This window comes from Erigeron canadensis, chromosome 1 (assembly GCF_010389155.1).
Source record: "Erigeron canadensis isolate Cc75 chromosome 1, C_canadensis_v1, whole genome shotgun sequence".
Classification (NCBI taxonomy): Eukaryota; Viridiplantae; Streptophyta; class Magnoliopsida; order Asterales; family Asteraceae; genus Erigeron; species Erigeron canadensis.
The window spans coordinates 25,365,212-25,387,165 of NC_057761.1; the positions used below are offsets into that span (position 1 = coordinate 25,365,212).

Here is a 21,954-nt window from a genome sequence, read left to right on the forward strand (position 1 = left end):
TGTGAGGTGTTGATGGTGTCTATGTAGGTGTGCCAAGGCAAATTAGTTAGATTTGTGGGTGAAGTTGACGATTTGAAAGACAGGTAGGTTTCATCAAAACGAGCATGGCGGGTGACAAAAATCCGTCCGGTGACAGGATCCAAACATTTGTATCCTTTATATTGAGCGCAATAACCAATAAATATGCACGGAATACTACGAGGAGATAACTGCACTAGAAAATTACTATATGTTGGAATACTGTTCTCTGAATAGTCCCGTAAGTATGGGTATGCACGACAGCCAAATACACGAAAATTACTATATGTTGGAACAACGGAGAATAGTACTTCAAAAGGCGACTGATTGTTCAAGACTTTGGTAGGCAACCTGTTGATAATGTAAACTGCACTAGAAAAAGCATGTTCCCAATATGGAACTAGATAAATACCCGGTCGTTGACCAGGTTATAAACTATAATTTTATACTTAAGAGTATACAAAAAACTGAACTATAATATATAAAAAAAATTGACATAAGTGTTATTACTATAGATTAACATAAAATGTTGCAAACTAAACATCTTTAAATTTTATTTTTACAAGGTTTGCAACGTTTTATGTTAATCTTTACTAATAAAAGTTGAATACTTTCACTTTTGTCAATAGATCATGTATTATATATAAAATAGAACATGTTTCGTATACTCTTAAGTATAAATTTATTGTTTATAATCCGGTTGACGACCGGATATTAATCTAATTTTTTTGTTGTACTTACCTATTGTTATCAAAATCTAAAATTTATCTTATGTGTATATGTGACGTATATTTGATACAATATTATCAATTAGAATCTTCAAAATAACATAATTCAATTTATTGAATTTAACATATATTTATGTTTTTAATAACTTTAATAAAATTTTGGATAATTATCATGGTTAAGAAAATGTACAATATTAAAAAAACATTATTATTTTGTTTCTATAATTAATTGAAGTTGACTTTTAGTATCATTTACCATTAATTTTGGATTTTTTTGTTTTTACCGAATTATATTTTCGTTTAGCTACAAATTACTTAAGCATGGATTTTTAAAGTTCGTTTTTTGAAAAGATATTTATAAGTTACTAAGTATGTACTTTTGTTAAAATTTATTATCTCTCTATTATAAGCCGTGTGATTATTAAATATGGTCAAATTGTAACAATGTGTGTACTTTTTATCAAAACTTTTTTTCTCAAAACACTAATTAGTTTCTTATTTATTTATTCTTTTACATAATAATTAAGTATCTTATCAAAATACTCCAAACTAAAAACTAATAATTTATTAAGAAAACCTTCTAGCCAACTCGTATGAATGTATATTCTATGTTTAGGCGTACCGATAATTTTGGTTCACATGATCAAATACTTATGTCATTGAACTTTATATATATATATATATATATATATATATATATATATATATATATATATATTTACATTTTCTTATTTTACTAAATGTTTAACAAATTTAAATTTTAAGTATATATGTCCTTGTAATTAAATGAGGATACAAACATAACAACAAATGTATAAATTTAATGAAATAAAATAACATGAGAATATAACAAATTACATTGTAAAGTCAAGTAATTCGCTATTTGAAACTCTTCCCGCCACAAAACTTCTATCCATTAATAAAAAAAAAAAGATTTAAAAGATTTAAACCATCAACAAAATAAATAAATAAATAGCAAACTATATTAAATAACATGAAAAGATGATAAATTAGTTTTAATCTATTAGACGAAACATATTCATGTTGAGCTTCACTTGCTTCATGTTCTTACATTTGATCAATAAGATATCATCATCATCATTTGAAATGTATCCCAATTAAAATCATCCTACAAAAAGAAAATGAGATAAAAGAGATCGAGTTGGATACACTAACTTATCATCATCCAAAACCATATCGTCATCAACCTCATCTTACAAAGAAAAATGGAGAAAAAAAAGTTACAATTATTTTTTATTGAACGTGTTTAGAGAAGATTACCTTTTCATTGTCCGAATCCTTAATATCAATATATAATATCACGCGATTTCGTTGCTTCCAAGTTTACCTTACGCCTTCTCTTTCTCATCGATGAAGCATCGCTTTCATTTTTTGAACATCCTCATTTGTTGGAAAGGTGAAGCCGCATTCAAATCAATGTTTTCATTAAAGTCAAATGCAACTTTTTTTTTTGTCATTCTAAAAGTGATCAGTGTCTTCAAAGTTCTATAAAATAACATGAATAACAATACATTAATATTAATAATAATATAACAAAATCGTATGTAAAAATATGAATTATTGAATAACAATACATTTATAATAATATAATACATTTATAAGTTATAATAATATAATAAAATCGTATGAAAAAATATAAACTTTAACACATTACGTTACTCATCTTATTGGATTAGATGATAGGTTAATTGTGCATCTTGTTGGTTGAAAAATATAATACACTAAAATGAAAAGAAAAGCTTTTGCATTTTATAGTACCATAAAAAAATCTTCTGCCATTTTAAAAATATCAGTTATTGATAATTACATTTTCATTTACCGGTCCTAATGAAAATTTAAATTGTTTTCAATCATGCAAATTTAAAATAGATTTAACATTTATAGTGCCATAAAGTAAATCTTCTAAATCTTCAATTAGTTGTCAACTTGTCATGTATCATACCTTTTCTTTTCAAGAGGCTATATACGTTCACTTTTAATTCGATTGTATTGTTTTAAAAAGGTGATTAATATGTTGGTAGTATTAACAACTTACCATATTTATATGAGTTCTAGTTTGACTTTGTATTTCAATGGCTTAGATTGCTTTTTATTTTTATTTTCAACGGTTAAGATCAAAACCTGAAACTATTTTTTTCTCTCTGCTCTACCAGCAATATATATATATATATAATGGGAAGATTACTATTGAAAAGGAGTGCCAAGCCGGTCTCGATAACATGGCGATGCTTCCTTTCAACCCGACCATTTTGGGGCGGTGTGTATGGGCATGAAATACGATGAAAAGTGCCATTAGCATCAAGAAGATTCTTGACATTGCGATTAAGAAAATCCGTACCACCATCACTTTGAAAAACCTTTACTTTTCTTGAAAATTGGTTTTGTACATATGTTTAAAATGTGGAGAAGGTGACAAAAAATTCTGACTCAGTTCGTAAAGAATAGAACTATGTAAATCTGGAAAAATCATCCACAAATATCACATAGTATTTAAAGTTGTTCATGGAGGAAATTGGTGCAGGTCCCCATAAGTCACAATGGACTAAATCAAGGCAATGAGATGCACGTTTGGCATTCCTTTGAAATGGTAAACGATGTCCTTTAGACATCTCACGCGTGGCACAAATCCTAGGTTTAGGCAATATAGATGTAAGATTAACACAACCAAGTTTGTTTAAAATAGAAATTGTATCATAAGAGACATGACCCAATCTAGAATGCCAAATCTCAAACGAAGCTTTATTCGAAATAACATTAAAGGCTTGTGGTCTTGACTTCAACACATACAAGCCATCTTCACATCTTCCTTGAGCTAGCACCTGCTTTGTTGTTCAATCCTGAATGTAAAAATACGTTGCGAAAATAAAACGTCCAAGTTATTATCTTTGGTTAATTTGCTGACCGAAACAAGATTTTTCGTTAGATGAGGGACTACCAAAACATCTTTCAGAGAAATATTACTAGATAGAATATGAGAACCAATATGAGTAATAGGATGTGAATTACCATAGCTAAAGACGGCATTTGCATCACCCGTGAATGGGCTGACTTATGAAGATTAGTGGCAGCTTGGTTCATGTGAGTAGTAGCACCGCTATCGGCTATCCAATCTGGGCCAGAGGAAGCAACATTGCACTGGGCTAGAAAAGCTTTAGAAATATCTGATGCAGTCGGGACAACTTGTGAGGCAAATGATGGAAGGGTTGGACAATTGTTGGCATGGTGACCATCTTGTCTGCACAATTGACAATGCGGGGTTCTACGACCACGACCACGACCCCCAGAAGTTTGATTTCGAAACCGTCCACCACGACCACCATGTCCTCCACGAGAGGACTGAGAATGGAACGCTACAACGGGTATTTCGGTGGCATGTAAGGATTTAAGAAAAAGTTCGTGTGACTTGGCTTGAACCAAGAGTTCACGAAAAGCAGCAGGTGGTTTGGCCGCACGCATGGAAACCGAGAAACTCTCGAAAGCGGCACCAAGGCCATGAAGAAACCAATGGTTTTGGTCAGCATCATCAACAGGATAACCCGGTTGTCGAGAGTTGATCACACAAAAACTTGAATTTACGACCATAATCAGCGACGGGGGAAGACCTTTTGGTGATTTGGCGAAGCTGATCCCTCAGATTCTGGATGCGCTCAATTGAAGTGTTGCTGAACGCGTTCTCCAATGCCAGCCACATGGAGCGTGCAGTTGGTAAACCAATGACCTCGGCAATCGCCTCTTCGGTTAGCGAGGCATTGAGCACCATGACAGTGCGTTTATCAACAGCAAGCCATCGGGTATAAAGAGGATTGGGTACAGATTTGTTATCTTGCAGAAGAGTAGCAGCAGGAGCGTTTTCAGTCCCATCCACGTGAAAGATGAGGTTGTGGACAATAAGAAGGGGTTCCATCTGATTCTTCCAATAGAGATAATTGTTGGGAGAGAGTTTAATGGCAAGCATGTGAGAAATAGAACTCATGGAGACGGGTTCAGTGGATTGAGAGGAGCCAGCCATGGTGATGAATGAAGGAGGATGATGGAAGATGAAAGGAGACGGGAGGGAGGGGAAGAGGATATGGCTCTATACCATGTGAATATAGAAAGATTGCATACCTCACAATAAGAGGTGCAAGAAATATATAGTCGTGAACTAATAAATACACAGGAGATGAATAGTTACAATAAATACAATATAAACAATCTAGAATAATCTATAGTTTATTAACATCTTTAAAAGTCACACTTAAAAATAGATAAATGTATTCTTTTTTATAAATAAACTAGCTTCAATGATCTATAGATATCAAACTCAGTAATTATAAATGATAACCATTTGACAAAATATATACATGAAATATACGGAGTATAAATAATACTGCTATTACTTAAGTTACATAAGTGTTTTTTAAGTAATTAAGTGGGATATCAAAAATGTTTTTCCATCTCGTCAGAAAAACGGGTTTTTGAATTTGGGGGTTTTTAATCTACACATCTCGTCAGAAAAACGGGTTTTTGAATTTGGGGGTTTTTAATCATTGTAGAGAGAAGTATTCTTAGATCGAATATATTAAAAATAGGGTTAATTGCTTTGAAAGTGCTCCAACTTTGACACCTTTGTTTTTTGGGGGCTCCAACAAAAAAAAAAAAAAAAATCTATTTTAAGGTTTGAAACTGGTTAAAATGACTTTTGTGGGGTTAATTGCAAGTTGCGGTTAACATTAAATTTTTAAATCACTTTGATGTATTTTTAACCCGTCTATTTCATACGTGGAAATTACACCTGACAATCATTTACCTTCATTTTCCACCTACACATTCCACTATCACTTAAACATCTTTTTATACCCTTTTTTTGTTGGATCCGATCAAACAAAACCAAAAAACACCGCAACCCAAATAAATCCCCACATCACAATAAGCATTGCTAGATTCATATGCTAAAACACACACACACAAAAAACCATATTTTCGGTCATCATTTCCGGCTCAACCCACCAGAAATCTCCTCTGGTATACCAAACCACCGCTGTCAAGCCACCTCCACTGCCACACACGATGCATCATCCTAATGGAATTGAATCGAATGGTAAAAAAAAATAATACTAGTTGAATCGAATGAAAAGATGACTTGAAATATATCTCAACCAAAGGAATCAAAAGGTGAAAGAACAATTGATTAAAGTCGGTGGAACAATTGTAAGTGTAACAATTAATTGACATGAAAGTGACGGTGTACCAACTAAGAAAGAAATGAATTTTGGTGGACTCAAAAAAATGTATCTGGGCGGAAAAACCTACCGACCACCACCGCAGTAACCTCCGACATACCACTATGAACCACCATCGTTGTAGCTTTCGACCGCCATCGTTCTCGTCGCCTAGCTTTCAACAACCACCACTGGTCTCGCCGCTAAGCTTTCAACCACCACCATCACTCCCACAGCGGCAACCTTTAATAATCACCACTTTTTGTCATATCAGACATGCACCAACACCATCTGAAATCAACCATTTGGGAACTTGGAAAGATGGGGAAATACCAAGAGTTTGAAATACTTCAAGTCATATGATTATTATGTATATTTAGAAGATGAGTAGGTAGATGATTATGTTTGGATCTGGTTATGGAAGTAGTTCAAGAAACAAAGTGTTTGAACTTGGGTTGATATATTTTTAAGTTGGAGAAAAAATTCAGTTTTGTATTATTTTTTGTTGCTATGTGTAAAATAAAATCCACATGTCAAAGTATGTGGCTCATGGGATGAAAGAAAACACTTATGACCGGTTAAATGAGGTCCACATCAGCAAAAGCCGGTCATAGTCCCACTAAAGAAATTTTACCCGGTTTCATTATCTCTGATAGAAGTTTTTTTTGTTAAAGTCCCACAAAAACAAAAGTGTCAAAGTTCAAGTACTTTTCAAATAATTAGCCTATTAAAAATATATACATAGATACACAACAAATCAATCAATCATACTCAATACTAAAACAAATCAGATCATATTCAAGGGGGTTTGTGGATATCGGTGGTGGTGGTGGTGGAGTGCATCAATGGTGAGTGGTTGTGACGGTGGTGGTGGTGGTGGAGTAATCATTGGTGGTGGAGTGCATCAATGGTGAGTGGTTGTGACGGTGGTGGGCTGGTGGTGGTGGTGGTGCGATTTTGACGGTGGGATGTTGGAGATGTTTTGGTGGTGGAGTACATCGTCGGTGGTGGTTGAGTGCGACAGTGACGAAGTTGAGGCTGATCGGATGTGGTGAGGATAACCGGCGACGGCGAGGCTGATCGGAGACAGGGAGGATACAAAAAAATTTCAGGTAGAAGATATAGATAATAGATATACTAATATAGATTGTTTATATGTGTGTGTAAATTGTTTAGATACAATTTTTTAGCAGGTCAAACTCATAAAAGCAAGAGTGTAACCTGTTACTGTTTTATCAGGTCATATTTGAATGTTATAGAACTTTTTTACAGGTTTTCAACATAGAATAAAGAAAATCGTTAGTTCTAACGTTTCGGTCATAGTTTATTGCATTCCGTAGCACAAACCTTTTTAAGTATTTCTTTTAATGTTTTATTTGTTTTATGGTTTTTAAGAATTGTTATGTAATGTTTATGTATTTTAATATTATTATGTAATGTTTCTAGTTTAATGAAATTTTAATGTTTATATAAAATGAAAATTGTAAAATGAGTAGTGAAGTGAGTGGTCGGGCATCAACAAAATTTGGATGAGTGATAAGTGAGTGGTGGAGTTGAGGTGACATAATGTGATTGGTTAAAAGTGAGTGGTGCAAAATGAAATGAAAGGTGGGATGTCATCCCTCTAACCACAGCGGTGCTTGTGCTTTCATCCTTCCCCTCCATATGAACCTTGGATATGTTGCTCATTGTATGCAGAAAACATTAACTTCAAGATGGCCTGGACAGGTAAAATGATACTACATAAAGCTAAATAAATTTAAAAGGCATCAAGAATTATTACAATGAGCTCGCAAAGAATTATAATATCCAATTATATCATAAATATAATAGGTACATATATACATATATAGATGCGAAATAGGGTATACACGACACATTTATATCATAAACTCACTATATTATACTATAGGAAGGTAGATATCCAAAAACAAAAGTAGATACATACATGAACAATTGCCATTATTCACACGGGTGCATTCAAATTACAATGAGACACGAACTTTTCATGACAGATACACATATAGAATCGGATACTTACATATATTTACATACTTCTACATATATATAGACATAGAAATAGAGAGGAAAGTTATTTGTAGTACATGTACTTTTTATAGTACATGTGTAAGTTAAATTACACACTTATTCTTTCTTCTACTTTCTTCTTTCCATCTCCGACCACCACCACCCCCACCATGATCATCTCCGACCACCACCATAATCCTTCGGCGACGACGACCATTTCCGGTGAGACTTACACATGTGTAAGTACAAATTTTTTTATAGCATTTTAGGGTTTAAAATTTATAGGTTTTTTCCTTCACGAGACAACCACCACCAGCCACCATCATCTCCGACCACCTCAACAACGATGTCGGCGCCAGCAGCAAGGGCTTCGCCCGTAGCGTAGCAAACCGTCACCATCTCTTGGATCGCCGCCCATCAAATCCATACGATTCCCATATGCGTCCCTTGACAGTCAGTTTAGAACGGATAAGGGCCTCCGGCCCGTATCGTATCCACCCGAAAATGAACCTGATTCTCGCCAGAAAGTTAACTTACACATGTGTAAGTCTCGCCGGAGATGGTCGCCGTCGCCAGATGATCATGGTGGTGGTCGGAGATGATCATGGTGGTGGTCGGAGATGGAAAAAAGAAGAAGTGTGTAAGTTAACTTACACATGTACTATAAAAAGTATATATACTACAAATAACCAACCCCTAGAAATAGAAACACATATATAAAGATTACATATTTATAGGCATACATAAGGATGTAAATACCAAAATTAGACGGAGATCCAAGATTGAACATGCTGTCACTTCATATACACAAACCCAAATAAAAGATGGCCGAATCCATAACTAAAAATGGTTGTATTAAACCTTAGTAACAACTTCTTTCAAAGAAAAGAGTTGTAGGAACCCACGAGTAACAAATTTATATATATACAAACAGGATGAAAATTTTAAGGGTTTATTCCATAAAAAGGTAACATATTTACACGAAATTCTATTAAAGGTAACCTATTTTGTTTTCGTCTATTTAAAGGATCATATTTTCAAAAAATTCCTAATAAAGGGTATATCGTTAGTTTTTGACAGACGGAGCTCGTTAAGTGCCACGTCACCGATGTCACGTCATCAGTTTTGATGACGTGACACTTGACTTTGACCGGCCTAATTTCCATATATATATATATATATGAGTCGGTCAAAGTCAAGTGTCACGTCATCAAAACTGATGACGTGGCACTTAACGAGCTACGTCTGTCAAAAACTAACGATATACCCTTTATTATGAATTTTTTAAAAATAGGATCCTTTAAATAGACGAAAACAAAGTAGGTTACCTTTAATAGGAATTTCTTGTAAATAGGTTACCTTTTTATGAAATTTTCCCAAATTTTAATGTACATCTAAAACCGTATACGGACCTTGTTTTGCTCCTCCCACAGTCACTTTGATGGTGTTAACCGACTTTTGCACAACCTCATCAAAAACAACACCATAAGTTCTCTCACTTCTATCATTAATGTTCATCTCGTCCCTAAACCTGATTGAATTTATTCATGAAAGGATCCCTTATAGGTGCCATTAACAGTTTATAGTAAAACCCACGCCCCACCCAAATCTGTTAGATTACTTTCCAACCTCGTATAACCACCCCTTTAATAAAACAAATAGTAATTTATATCTTTACACATTGAACATTAACCATATTCACACCTCACCAAGAGGCACCTCACCAAGAGGCATATGTAGGAGGAAGAATGGGTCCCCAAATATGCGAATAGCTAACACCATTGACATACATCTACTCTTCAAAAAATGCAGGATGTAGTTTGCCAATGTTGCTCCTTTATATTGTTTTATCATGTCATATCATAAAAATGATGAAATCACAAATGAAGATTGATGAATAAATGCACTGCAAAACAATTAAAACTTCCTCGGTCTAATACAATTACCCCTAATAAAAACTAAGAATTAAGAAAATGATAAGAAATTAACTTACAACATATATGTAAATGATATCCTTCTCTTTTATAAGAAACGAGAGATAGTCCCCGCGCGTTGCAGCGGTGAGATGGTGGGGGTGGTAGGTAATAGAAGGTGATAAGGCATAGAGTGTGATAGCCAAATGCCTTAGCCGTACACCCTCGAATTTGAAAATTCGTCAAAGGTATATCGAATGACATCTCTAATGAAAGAGCACGAAATTTTAAGAACATCCATACAATTTTTATAGTTTATCCATATACGGTTTTTGAGATAAAAGATTTTGAATAAATTAGAGGAATAAAATGATTTATGGAGGAGAGAGAAAAAATGAGTGATTGAGATTTGAGAAGAGAGAGAAAAATGAATAGTTGAGATTTAAGGGTATTATAGATATATTAAGTAGAGATGTTTAAATTAGTGAATAAAAAAGAGGAGCAATATAGGTACTTCAATTCATTTTTTGAGAATTTAAAAAAAAGGGGTCCTCCTTTATAATATAGTATTAAATGTGACTCGTAGGTTGTTGATTTCCTATGAAGTTCCTACAACAATGATTGTAAACTTGTATAACTTCTTATAAAAAGGATGACCCAAGAAACAAATATGTGACCTACCAGCAATGCGCACACAGTTGCAAAAGGACTGATATATTGTTGTCTTTTAGAAATCGTTTTTCAGATTTAGTTCCTTCAAACAACAAAACAGACTAGTGATCAGTGTAACAACACGATTTTATCATCTGAATTCACATCGACAATGGCGTTTGGTTAGTGTGTGTGTTCTTGGTGTTTGTGTGTGTGTTAAGAGAGAATTGGGATCAGTTGTGTGTTATTCAGGTGTAATGGTATGAAAATTGTGTTATTGTTATGCCAAGTGTGTTTTTTGATTTCTAAGGGATTGAGGGCTATTTATAGTCTAAACTAACCAATTATGCTAATTATCACAATTAGCCCCTCAACCTTAGAAATCAGCAACTCATGACTTAACAACAAGTAACTCCATAACTTAAATTACAATGTATCACTACTTTTGAATTTCTAACATTCTCCCCCTTAGTGATATATTGTAAGGTCTGAAGTACGTGTTGTTTTGTCTTGTAGGAATGAATTTGATGAGCCCGGTGATGAAGACAATTGGTGAGTTGATACAAGTCTTCAAAGCTTTCTCATTGTCTTTGGAGAACTTGATTCAGTATTGGTCTTGGACTTCTTGAAGTTAAATCATTTGTTGATTCTCAATGTTCTTTTTGAACAAAGAATGATGAGTGTGTGTGTGTATTAAATCTTCGAGGATTGTTGAATCACAGATCAGAGTTGTCTTTTGAAATGCGGAAGATATGAATTTGTCTTGAATTCTTCAATCTTCGAATCTTGAAGTCTTTTCTTTGAAGTCTTGGAATGAATTTTCAGAGATATGTACTCTCCCCCTTGATGTGTGCAATGTAGCTTTTGGTAAAGTGTTGTTGTATGACTTGAAGATCTTTAATTTGATGAAGACTCTTTTTGAAGAATTTCTTCTTTTGTCTTGAATCGTCAGCCTTTTTGTTCTTTGAAGCTTTGATCTTTGTCACATCGTCTTGAACACTTTTGAGAGTAAACATTTCAATAAGGTTTTGAAAATTCTTTTATGAAAGTAATCATAGTCTTTGATTGGAGCATTTTTGAACTTTTTGTAACATCTTGAGTGAGCATCCTTTCATTTTTGATCTTGATCTTCTTATCCTTAAAATCATTCTAATTTCTACCTCAATCAAAAATTAATCATACTATTTTCTCCCCCTCATAATGACAAAAACTAATGTCATTATGCAAACTTTGATTGAAAAGAACGTCAAAAGAAATCAAAAGAACCATAGCTCAATGGTATTTACACAAAGATATATGAACTAACAACTCATTAACCCAAACCATTAATCCAACCCAAATAACCCTATGGGTGACTAAAATGTAAGGTTGAAGTTGTTGGTATAAGCATTTTATTATGGTGTTGGTGTTTTCTGTGATGGGGTGATGAGAAAAGAAACCGGATAAGAATGATCCGTTTGCATTCAAAAATCGAAAGGATTAATGAAATGACCAAAAGAAATGTATATCATTTATCGGATTTCCTATGTATCATTGAGAAATGCACAAAGCAAACCTCTAACATAGTTTGGTCTTTTGGCTTTCCAACCTCAAGATTGCTTCAAAGAATGTAAACCATGGTCAGTGCACTTTTAGGAAAAATCCAAGGTCACAATAGACTTCTTATTAACTCAATAATTACAAAAATGCAATTATGAGACCTACGTTCAAAGCGGGAAATGATGTTAGCAATGGTAGGATTTCCATTTGATCATCATGAAACATCAATTAAGATATCACTACAAATGTTCCGGCTATATCACAAAGATAAGCATGTATATCACAAAGATATGACGCAAATGTGTCCTAAAGAATGAATAACGATCAAATGAATGATCAATCACGAGAGCTCTAGACACAAAGTGATCAAATGAAGTCAGGGACTGGAGCAGAGTGTCACCCTTTTTCAATATTAACGTCTTCCAAATGAAGAGTCAATAGAAATGAGAAAATCTCCGTGAGAAGTAAAACAAGCATTTGTTAAGAAACACTTGAGTGGTTAGGTAAAGATGAGCATCGCTTCATTAGGTCCATGAAGGCTTCTTCTATACTGAGATATCAACAAATGACATCCGATAGAAATGTGTTTTACCTGGCGATTTGAGAATTTTAGGGAAGGGTATCAATTCTTTTAACCCTTTTTCTCACAATATTATCACCATAACCTCTCACTTTTCGACTGTACTCCCTCCATCTTAGTTGCACAAAATCATCATCTCTCAAAATACCCTCACTTTCTAATGAAAGAAGTGAATACTCCGGGGTTAGAACTTATCGGCAATGATGAAATTCATGGAGTAGAATTTTGAGAAAAACCTAGTCGCTCATGTGCAAACTAAACACCGAACTTCCTTTGAAGTAAATGTTTTGGAAAAAAAATCATCAAATGTGAAAAGAAAAAAAAATGTTTAAACAATCACATTTGAAGTTTGAAAGAGATTTGAAATCACAAACTCCCCCTTAATCTATGCAAAGATAGATCAAAAAAGATTTTCATAGAAAAGGTGGAGCAAAAATGATTTGTGTGAAATCAAAACAAGTTTTATGAAAAGTGAACTCAATCAATTGTTCAAGATGAGACAACTCAGGAGTACACAAAGGCGTTCAATCCTTTGTTTCTCATATTAACAATTGAGAGTTTTTGAAATAGGTGTAACAAAATTGCAATCAACATCTTGTACTACACATATACATTCATATAAGACCACTTGGAAGTACACAAAGGCGTTCAATTCCGCGTTATCTTATATTAATTATATGTATAACAACATGAATTAATTCCAACTTTGAAACATAAATAATTTTTCTTTTTAAAACCGGGTTGCATACAGAGTATATGCAAGTCATTTTGAAATAAATAACACAAATAAGTATGGGTTATACACTGAGTGTGCATAAGCCACGAAGTAATAAATATATCTTTTAAGCACGAGTTACATACATAGCATATGTAAGCTACTTTTAGAATAAATAGTTCAATGAAGAACGGGTTGCATACAGAATATATGCAAGCCACTTTGAAAGAAATGAAAATTAAGAAAATCTTTTTTTTATTTTTCAAAATTTTTATTTTTGTATTTGATTTTTATTTTTTAACTTTTTATGATTTTTGAAAAATGAATCAAGAATTCCTTCCATAGTAAATTGAATCAAGGATCAAGATTTAGCATACCAAGTTTAGAGATTAAGAAATTAAACCTCTTTTCGTCCAGTGGTTTTGTGAACAAATCAGCGAGTTGGTAGTCAGTTCCCACGAAGTAGAGTTCGATGTCACCTTTCTCAACATGATCTTTGAGAAAATGATATCTCACATCAATGTGTTTTGAGCGTGAGTGGTTGACTGAGTTGACAGCAATTGCAATGGCACTTTGTGAATCACAATAGATAGGGACACGATCATGTTTCAGACCATAATTGGTAAGTTGTGTTTTCATCCATAACACTTGAGCACAACAACTAGCAGCAGCCACATATTCAGTTTCCGCTGTTGACAGTGATACACAATTTTGCTTCTTGGATGACCAACTTACAATCCTATCCCCTAAGAATTGTAAAGTACCAGATGTGCTCTTGCGATCAAGCTTACAACCTGCATGATCTGCATCTGAATAGGCAGTTAAATTGAATCCAGTATCCCTTGGATACCAGAGACCAAGATTGGGTGTACCCTTCAGATAACAAAAAATTCGTTTCACAGCTTGGTAATGTAAATCAGTCGGAGCGGCTTGATACCTAGCACACATACATGTTGCAAACATTATATCTGGGCGAGATGCTGTAAGATATAACAACGAACCAATCATGCTTCTATACCTCTTTTGCTCAAATGGTTTCCCATTTTTATCAGCATTAATGTTTGTACGAGCAGCCATTGGGGTTGAAATTGAAGAACATGTAGTCATATCAAACTTTTTCAACATATCCTTTATGTACTTACCTTGTGATATAAAGATACCAGTGGGTAATTGTTTGATTTGTAATCCCAAAAAGTAATTCATTTCCCCAATCATGCTCATTTCAAAATGATTGACCATTAGAGATGAAAATTTCGGCAAAAAGTTTGACTGGTTGACCCAAAAATAATGTCATCAACATATATTTGGACAAGTAAAACATGCTTACCTTGCTTACGAATAAACAGGGTAGGGTCAATAGTACCTTTGGTAAAGCCTCCTTTGAGTAAGAAAGTAGATAAGGAATCATACCATGCTCGGGGTGCCTGCTTTAAACCATAGAGAGCTTTGTCTAACCTGTAGACATGATTTGGCTCCTTAGGATCAACAAAACCTTCAGGTTGCTCCACGTAAACTTCTTCTTTGAGTTCTCCATTCAAGAACGCTGTCTTCACATCCATTTGAAACACTGTGAAGTTTCTGAATGCGGCATAAGCTAAGAATATATGAATGGCCTCCATTCTTGCAACAGGAGCGAAAGTTTCGTCAAAATCCACACCGGGTTGTTGGCAGTAACCCTTTGCAACCAATCTAGCTTTGTTCCTTACTACAACTCCATTTTCATCCTTCTTGTTCTTGAAAATCCACTTAGTGCGAATTGGTTCTTCTTTCCTTGGATTTGGAACCAATCTCCATACCTTCAGTCTCTCAAACTGAGCTAAATCATCTTGCATTGCTTTAACCCACTCTGGATCACACAGAGCTTCAGAGACAGTTTTGGGTTCGATGTTACTCAGTGAAAGTGCAACAAGACACTCATTGACTGTTTTACGGGTAGAAACACCAGCTTGTGGATCTCCGATGATCTGTTCTGTAGGATGATCTTTGCGCATACGTGACCACTTGTTGTCATGAGGAAGAGGATCTTGTTGATGAATGTCAACATTATCAATATTAAATCTAGAGTTCTGTTGAGAAATGGAATCATAGCTCGGAAGAACTCTTTCCTCAAAATTTGGATGATCAAAATCCAGTGGTACATACACATTTAGAGTATTTGATGGATTTGTTGTTTGGGTGATTTGAAAAGGTTGTTCTTGAACATTCTTTTGAGAATAAATATCACTTGAAGATGATTCTTCTTGCTCTGCAGAATTTGAAGATGATTCATGATTGTTGTCAGGAACTGGTTCATTTGTTTGAATAGGATCATTGTTCGGAATTTGTTCATTGATGACTTGAGGTTCCTTTTCTTGAATCGGTTTTGAATTGTAGAATTCTTCGAAAAGAATATCTAGCTCTTCACTTGTTGGAGTTGGATATTTCTTGAACTTTGAAGCTAAGGTAGACGTCTTTGAGGAAGCACTTGAAGTACTTTGATCATTAATTGTTGGTAGCAAACTTTCTTGTTCAAATATCATGCCAGACATCTCGTCAAACCAAACATTCATGGTTTCTTGAATCGTGTTTGTTCGATGATTAAAGATGCGATATGCAATCGATGTCTTTGAGTAACCAACAAAGTAACCTTCGTCACCTTTCCTTTCAAAATTTCCAACATTTTCCCGATCATTCAAGGTATAACAAACACACCCAAAAATATGGAAGTAATTGATGTTGGGTTTGCGTTTGTTAAAAACCTCATAAGGAGTCTTCTCATGACGCTGATTGATGATGGACCGATTTTGAGTGTGACAGGCAGTGTCAACAGCTTCAGCCCACATGTTTGATGGTAACTTGGAATAAGCAAGCATTGTTCTTGCTGCTTCCACCAGCGTACGGTTTCTCCTTTCAACAACACCATTTTGTTGCGGGGTACGAACAACAGAGAATTGGTGAGTAATGCCTTTTGATTTGCAAAATTCATCGAAGATGGCATTTTTGAACTCAGTACCGTTATCTGAACGGATATAACGGACTGGAAGTTGAAGATTCACTTGAGTGGAAGTGATGAAATCAATCAAAATTTGAGTTGTTTCATCTTTTGAAGCAAGAAACTTGACCCAAGTGTATCTTGAATAATCATCAACGATAACCAGAATATATCTCTTCCCGTTTCTGCTTTGTACTTTCATAGGCCCACAAAGATCCATGTGAAGCAAATGAAGAGGTGCCAAAGTGTGTGGAATTTTCTTTGGTTTATGAGAAGTTCTCTTGATCTTCCCAACTGCACAAGAAGGACAGACATGCTCACTCTCATACTTGTAGTCAGGCAAGCCTATAACAAGTTGCTTGTTGACTAAAGCATTGATGGTTCGATAATTCAAGTGAGAAAGCCTTCTATGCCACAACCAAGAATTCTTCGAAGTAGCTTTTGAAACAAGACAGATATTATCAATTGGTTGGTTATCATCAAGATTAACTGTGAAAAGATTGTCTTCACGGTCTCCGCATAGGATATCAATTCCATCTAGAGTTTGGATTTTGCACAAAGATTGTCGAAAAAAAACTTGAAGGTTGTTGTCACAGAACTGTCCAACACTGAACAAGTTATGACTCAGACCTTCAACATAATGAACTTTTTTAATGACAATTCCGTTTCTTTCAATATCTCCATAACCTAGAATTGGAGCGAAATTGTTGTTTCCGAAACGAACAGTTCCCATGAATCTTTCAACAAAATTCTTGAGCAATGATTTATTGCCAGTCATGTGTTTTGAACACCCGGAATCGAGTATCCATACACAGATGGTTATTTCCTGCAATCAAAAATTTTAACCAACTTTAGGTACCCACTTAAAGACGGGTCCTTTGTGGTTAGTTAACACAGGCAGGGGGTATAACTTAGGATATGCATACAAACATGCTTTAGAATCAATATGAGTATTAACAAGCATACCATCAATAAGCACATTCATATAAAAAGTACGCACATTCATATTTGAATTAAACGTAACATGTTTAACAGCATTCAAACAAGCACGACCATTATCATTGTTTATAGCCCCACAAGGCATAGCCTTGGTTTTATTAACATTGTTCACTAAAGATGAATTGTTTAAATCAACAGAAATTCTATCCTTTCAGTTACCAACACTCTTTCTCCTCCTCCTCTTCTTCTTTTTCTCAACAGACATTTGCTTAAAATTGATCTTAGGTTATAATGAGTTAGGAACCCATTTGGTCTTTCCACCTGTTGAATTGACACTAAAAAGATTAGAATGAGGGGTTTTAAACTTATTCATCCTTTTTGTCTCTTTTGGGGTTGTGGAAACTTCTTGCTTCTTAGGTTTGGCAATTGAAAACCATCCATATCTATCCCTATATCTAGTTACACCATTTAAAGTATCCTTAGTTAGCAAAACGGAGCTAGACTTAGGCACTTTTGAAATTGAACTAGATTGAGAGTTAGACAAAGAAGCATTTGGATTGTCATTTGGAAGTTTCACTTTGTGATACCTTGGTTTTGGTGAGGTCTCAGCTTGTTTCTTTTTAACATGTTTGTCAGGTTTTGGAGGCTTAGGACTCTTTTGTTCAGCCTTGACGAGTTTGGGCTTAACTCGTTCTTGGAAGTAATATGATGTTGGAGCTTTGGACACTGATTTTTGTTTTTGAGATTCTCTTTTTATTTCTTTTTGAAACTTTATGATTTTGATAGATTCAATCTTTTTCTCAGTTTCTGAGGCAAAAACATATTCTCCCTCCATGAATTTATCAAAATCATCTTTGGTGAATTCATTCGAAAATCTAGAAATATCAGGAATCTTTTTGTCCAACATCATACCACGGGTAGTCTCAGGAATAAGGTCGACTTGGACTGAAACATCCTTGGTTTCACAAGAAAATTGAGTAGAAGTATCAACACCTATACTAGCACAAAGCTTAGGGTGAACAACTAGCTCATCAAGATTTTCGCATGTGAAAAATCTATAAAAGTACCATATCAAAACTAAGTTATGCGCAAGATCTTCATCAGATAAATCAGATTGCACATAATTTGCAGCTAACGAAGTAGCAATAGTTTGACAAGTACATGCAGAACATTCATTCATGGTCTTGGTGGATGAATTTGTAGATGAATCACAAGTAGTCTGAGTGAAATGGTCTACTAAGAGACTGAAATCAGTTTGGGTAGAAACATTCACACAAACTTTCTTGATATCAACAACAACTGATTCATTCTTTGAATTCGGACTTTGAGACTGTAGATTATTAATAAGGTTTTGTTGAGATTTCACCTTTTGTTGTAAACCTTCTATTTGTTTTTCCAAAAATGTGGATGGAACATACAATTTAGTTGGTTTAGGTGGGGAAACGACAGATTCTTGGTTTTGAAAATTAGACGCAATCTCTTCTAATTCAAAAATTGATGACTTTTTCGTTTCGTAAGAAGTATTGATGGCATCATAATTAACCAAAAATTTATTGTTTTGAATTTTCTCAACTTCATCAGTCTCAGATGCGTCATCCAATGGACGAATGAATTGTTGAACCATACCAAGTCTCAAAAACTTTTCATCATACAATGGTTCGATCTTGTCTTTGGCTTTTTGCAATGGAGTGATATTCTCAAATCCCAACCCAAGAAGAAGTTCTGATTTATCAATCTTTGATTTATTGAAATAGGCAGTGAAATCCAAAAGAGGATTTTGTTCAACTTTGTACAACTTTTCTTGATAGAAAAGTATATTTTTTTTATGTTCCTCAATTTGTCTTTCAAGGTTTTCAATCTCAATGCCTTTTAAAAAACAGTTATGATTTAAATCAGAAACTTTTCTTTTGAGTTCAATTGTTTTTGGTGCAGCTTCTTGAAGCTTCTTATTCAGAATATCAACATCCATTTGTCTCGCATTCGCACGAAGCCATTCATTGGTCTTTTGAACTTCAAGATCTTGATTGGCTTTTTCAAGATCAAGAATGGTCTTTTCTAAATTATGACACTTTTCCAATAACTTAGAGTCAGGAGACGCATTCATTTCACATTCTTTAACCAACATTTGTTCTTTATAGTTTTGAAATTCTTGTTTCATAGCATCATACTCAAAAAGTAGTTTAGAATTTTCTTCAAGAAGTTTTGTGTATTCTCCTTTTGAAAATAAAATGCTATTTTTCAATTTCTTGTTTTTGTTGGCTAAAGAAGTGTAGTGATTCGTCAAGTTAGATAAGGCAATTCTACAAGACTCTTTATCCTTAATTGATGAAAAAGTAGAGTCGAGATTTACCTCATCATCAGAATATTCCTCGTCAATGTTGTCAGCCTCCAATGCTTTGTCTTTGCTTAACGTTGCCATGAAACATACATTTGCAGACAGATCTTCATCTTCATCATCAGTCAGTAAAAGCCACTTGTCATCTTTAGCAATCAAGGCTTGACCGGCTTCAACTTGCTTTGCTAAGAGCATCTTCTGCTTGTAGTATTCATAATTCTTCTTGCGAGGCAGCTTGCAATCCACAGCAAAATGACCAGGAATTCCACAGTTGTAACACCTTTTGTCAGACTTTTTCCTTTCTCCACGATTTGTTTCTCAGTTTCTGCTTTCTTATCTCCTTTCTTGGAACCAGTTGTTTCACCTTGTTCAAAACTCTTGTGATGATATTGTTCCTTCTTTGGAAATGCACTTGTTGATGAAGTTCGAAGATTGTTGTTAGTTGGCCTCGCTTTGAAATACTTTTTCTTGAAATGCTTAGTCACAGCGGCAAGAGCTTGGTAGAATTCATCAGGAACACCATCTCTTGGAGCCAAGTAATCTTCTCCCTCCTCATCAGACGAAGAAACAACAGTCATTTGTCTTTTAAGAGCCTCAGAAACCTTTCGTTCAACAACCAATGCCAAAGGATCAGTAGATACAACTTCTGGCACTTTGTTGAATGAATATTTGCTTAGAACTTGTTGCTCATTCAACTTGAAAGATTCATAAAGAGTATGAATGGTGAATTTGGTCAGATCTTGATGTTGTTTGATTTGAGTTCCATAATCTTCCCATTCGGGACCAAGTGCTTTGATAAATTTGATGTTCAGCTCAATCTCATCTTTCTTGACCTTGTTCTTTCTCAGTTCATTGATCACATTGCAAAATCTGTAGTACACGGACTCAAGAGATTCATTTGGTGATTTCTGAAAATTGTCAAACTCAGTTAAGACATTTGTCAGTCGAATTGTTGAGGTTACATCAGAACCTTCCATTTGTCTAGCAACTTCATCCCAAATCTCCTTTGTTGTGTCGTAAGAATCAACTGAGCCATAGATCTCATCAGGAAGTGCTTGGTACAAGCATGACCTAGCTCTGTTGTCAGCAGCAATACGATCTCTTTGTTCGGCGCTCAAAAGATCAGGAGTCAAAATAGCACCGGTAGTAGGATGACAATGCATAGCAAGTCCATTCATGATTGAATCCTTAAGCATGTGACCATTAGTCTGACGTTCCACATAATCCATGAACCTTTTCGTCCAAAGTCCATAATTACCACGATAAAGAACTGGAGGTCTTGTATCAGTACCCAGAGACAACGCTTCACGAGTAGTCATTTGAAATTGATTTTGAATTGAGAATTGAATTGATTTTTTTAAGAAGAAATGAAACGATCTAATTTGGAATAAAATGAAACGATCTAAATTGAAATCGTTTTAAGAAAGTGAAGTGAAACAATTTAGAAGAAGTGAGAATGAAACGATCTAAAAGTGCAGGAATGAAACGATTTAAATTGAAACGATCTAAATTGAACTAGGAATGAAACGATTTAAAATTGAAACGATCTTGAGAAGAAGAAAAAAAATTCTAAGTATTCTGAAATGATTTGGGCAGAGTTTTGGTATGAATTGGAATGAAATGAATTGAGCAAAACCAATCACGAAGATCAGTTACCCAAGAATATTATGATTCCCAAACACAACTCTTCACGAATTACTCAAACCAGAGAATGTTCAAGTAAAACTTGAAACGATCTAAAAGAGATCGTTCTGGTTTCACAAAAACTGAAACGATCTAAAAGAGATCGTTTTGGTTTCTTTTCAGGATTTCTCAACAACTTGATTAATTTCAAGAAATTGAATTGACCAAAACCAATCCAAAGGATCAGTTAGCCACAATCAACTCTTCTCACCACAACCACACTTGTCAAAACGATCAAATTTGAATCGTTTTACAAGCCATAATACTGAAATGTAAGTACTAAGGAAAGAAAAAACTGAAACGATCTAAATGAGATCGTTTTAGTTTCACAAAGTCGTCTTCAACCTCTGAGTATCAACAACTCCATTGACGATTTTTATAACTTCAATATCTTTTGATTTTCTGAGAATTTGAACATGAAACTACTTGCAAATAGTTTGTTTTCTCCTCAGCAACGATCCGATTAACACAATTCAGCTTATAAAACAACAGAATCAAATCCCAAATTTTAGCGCCAAAAACTCAAAATCTGAACTTTTGATCCAGATCGAATTAGAACGCGAAACTTGAGAGGATTATGTATTTAGCTATGAGGAATCGAACGGTGAACAAACATTTGTGATTTTATGTGA

General features: G+C 34.5%; 1 protein-coding gene across 1 annotated transcript; it reads right to left on the reverse strand.

The window, feature by feature from the left end:
- Positions 1-4,290: 4,290 nt before the first annotated feature.
- Positions 4,291-4,776, reverse strand: LOC122587994. The gene has a single exon (XM_043760144.1). The coding sequence runs from the start codon at positions 4,774-4,776 to the stop codon at positions 4,291-4,293; it is 486 nt and encodes a 161-aa protein (XP_043616079.1).
- Between the last annotated feature and the right edge of the window lie 17,178 nt (positions 4,777-21,954).

What these genes read in the sequence shown, in the direction of transcription:
- LOC122587994 (XM_043760144.1), bottom strand. Translation starts at nt 4,776, where the DNA reads ATGGCTGGCTCCTCTCAATCCACTGAACCCGTCTCCATGAGTTCTATT.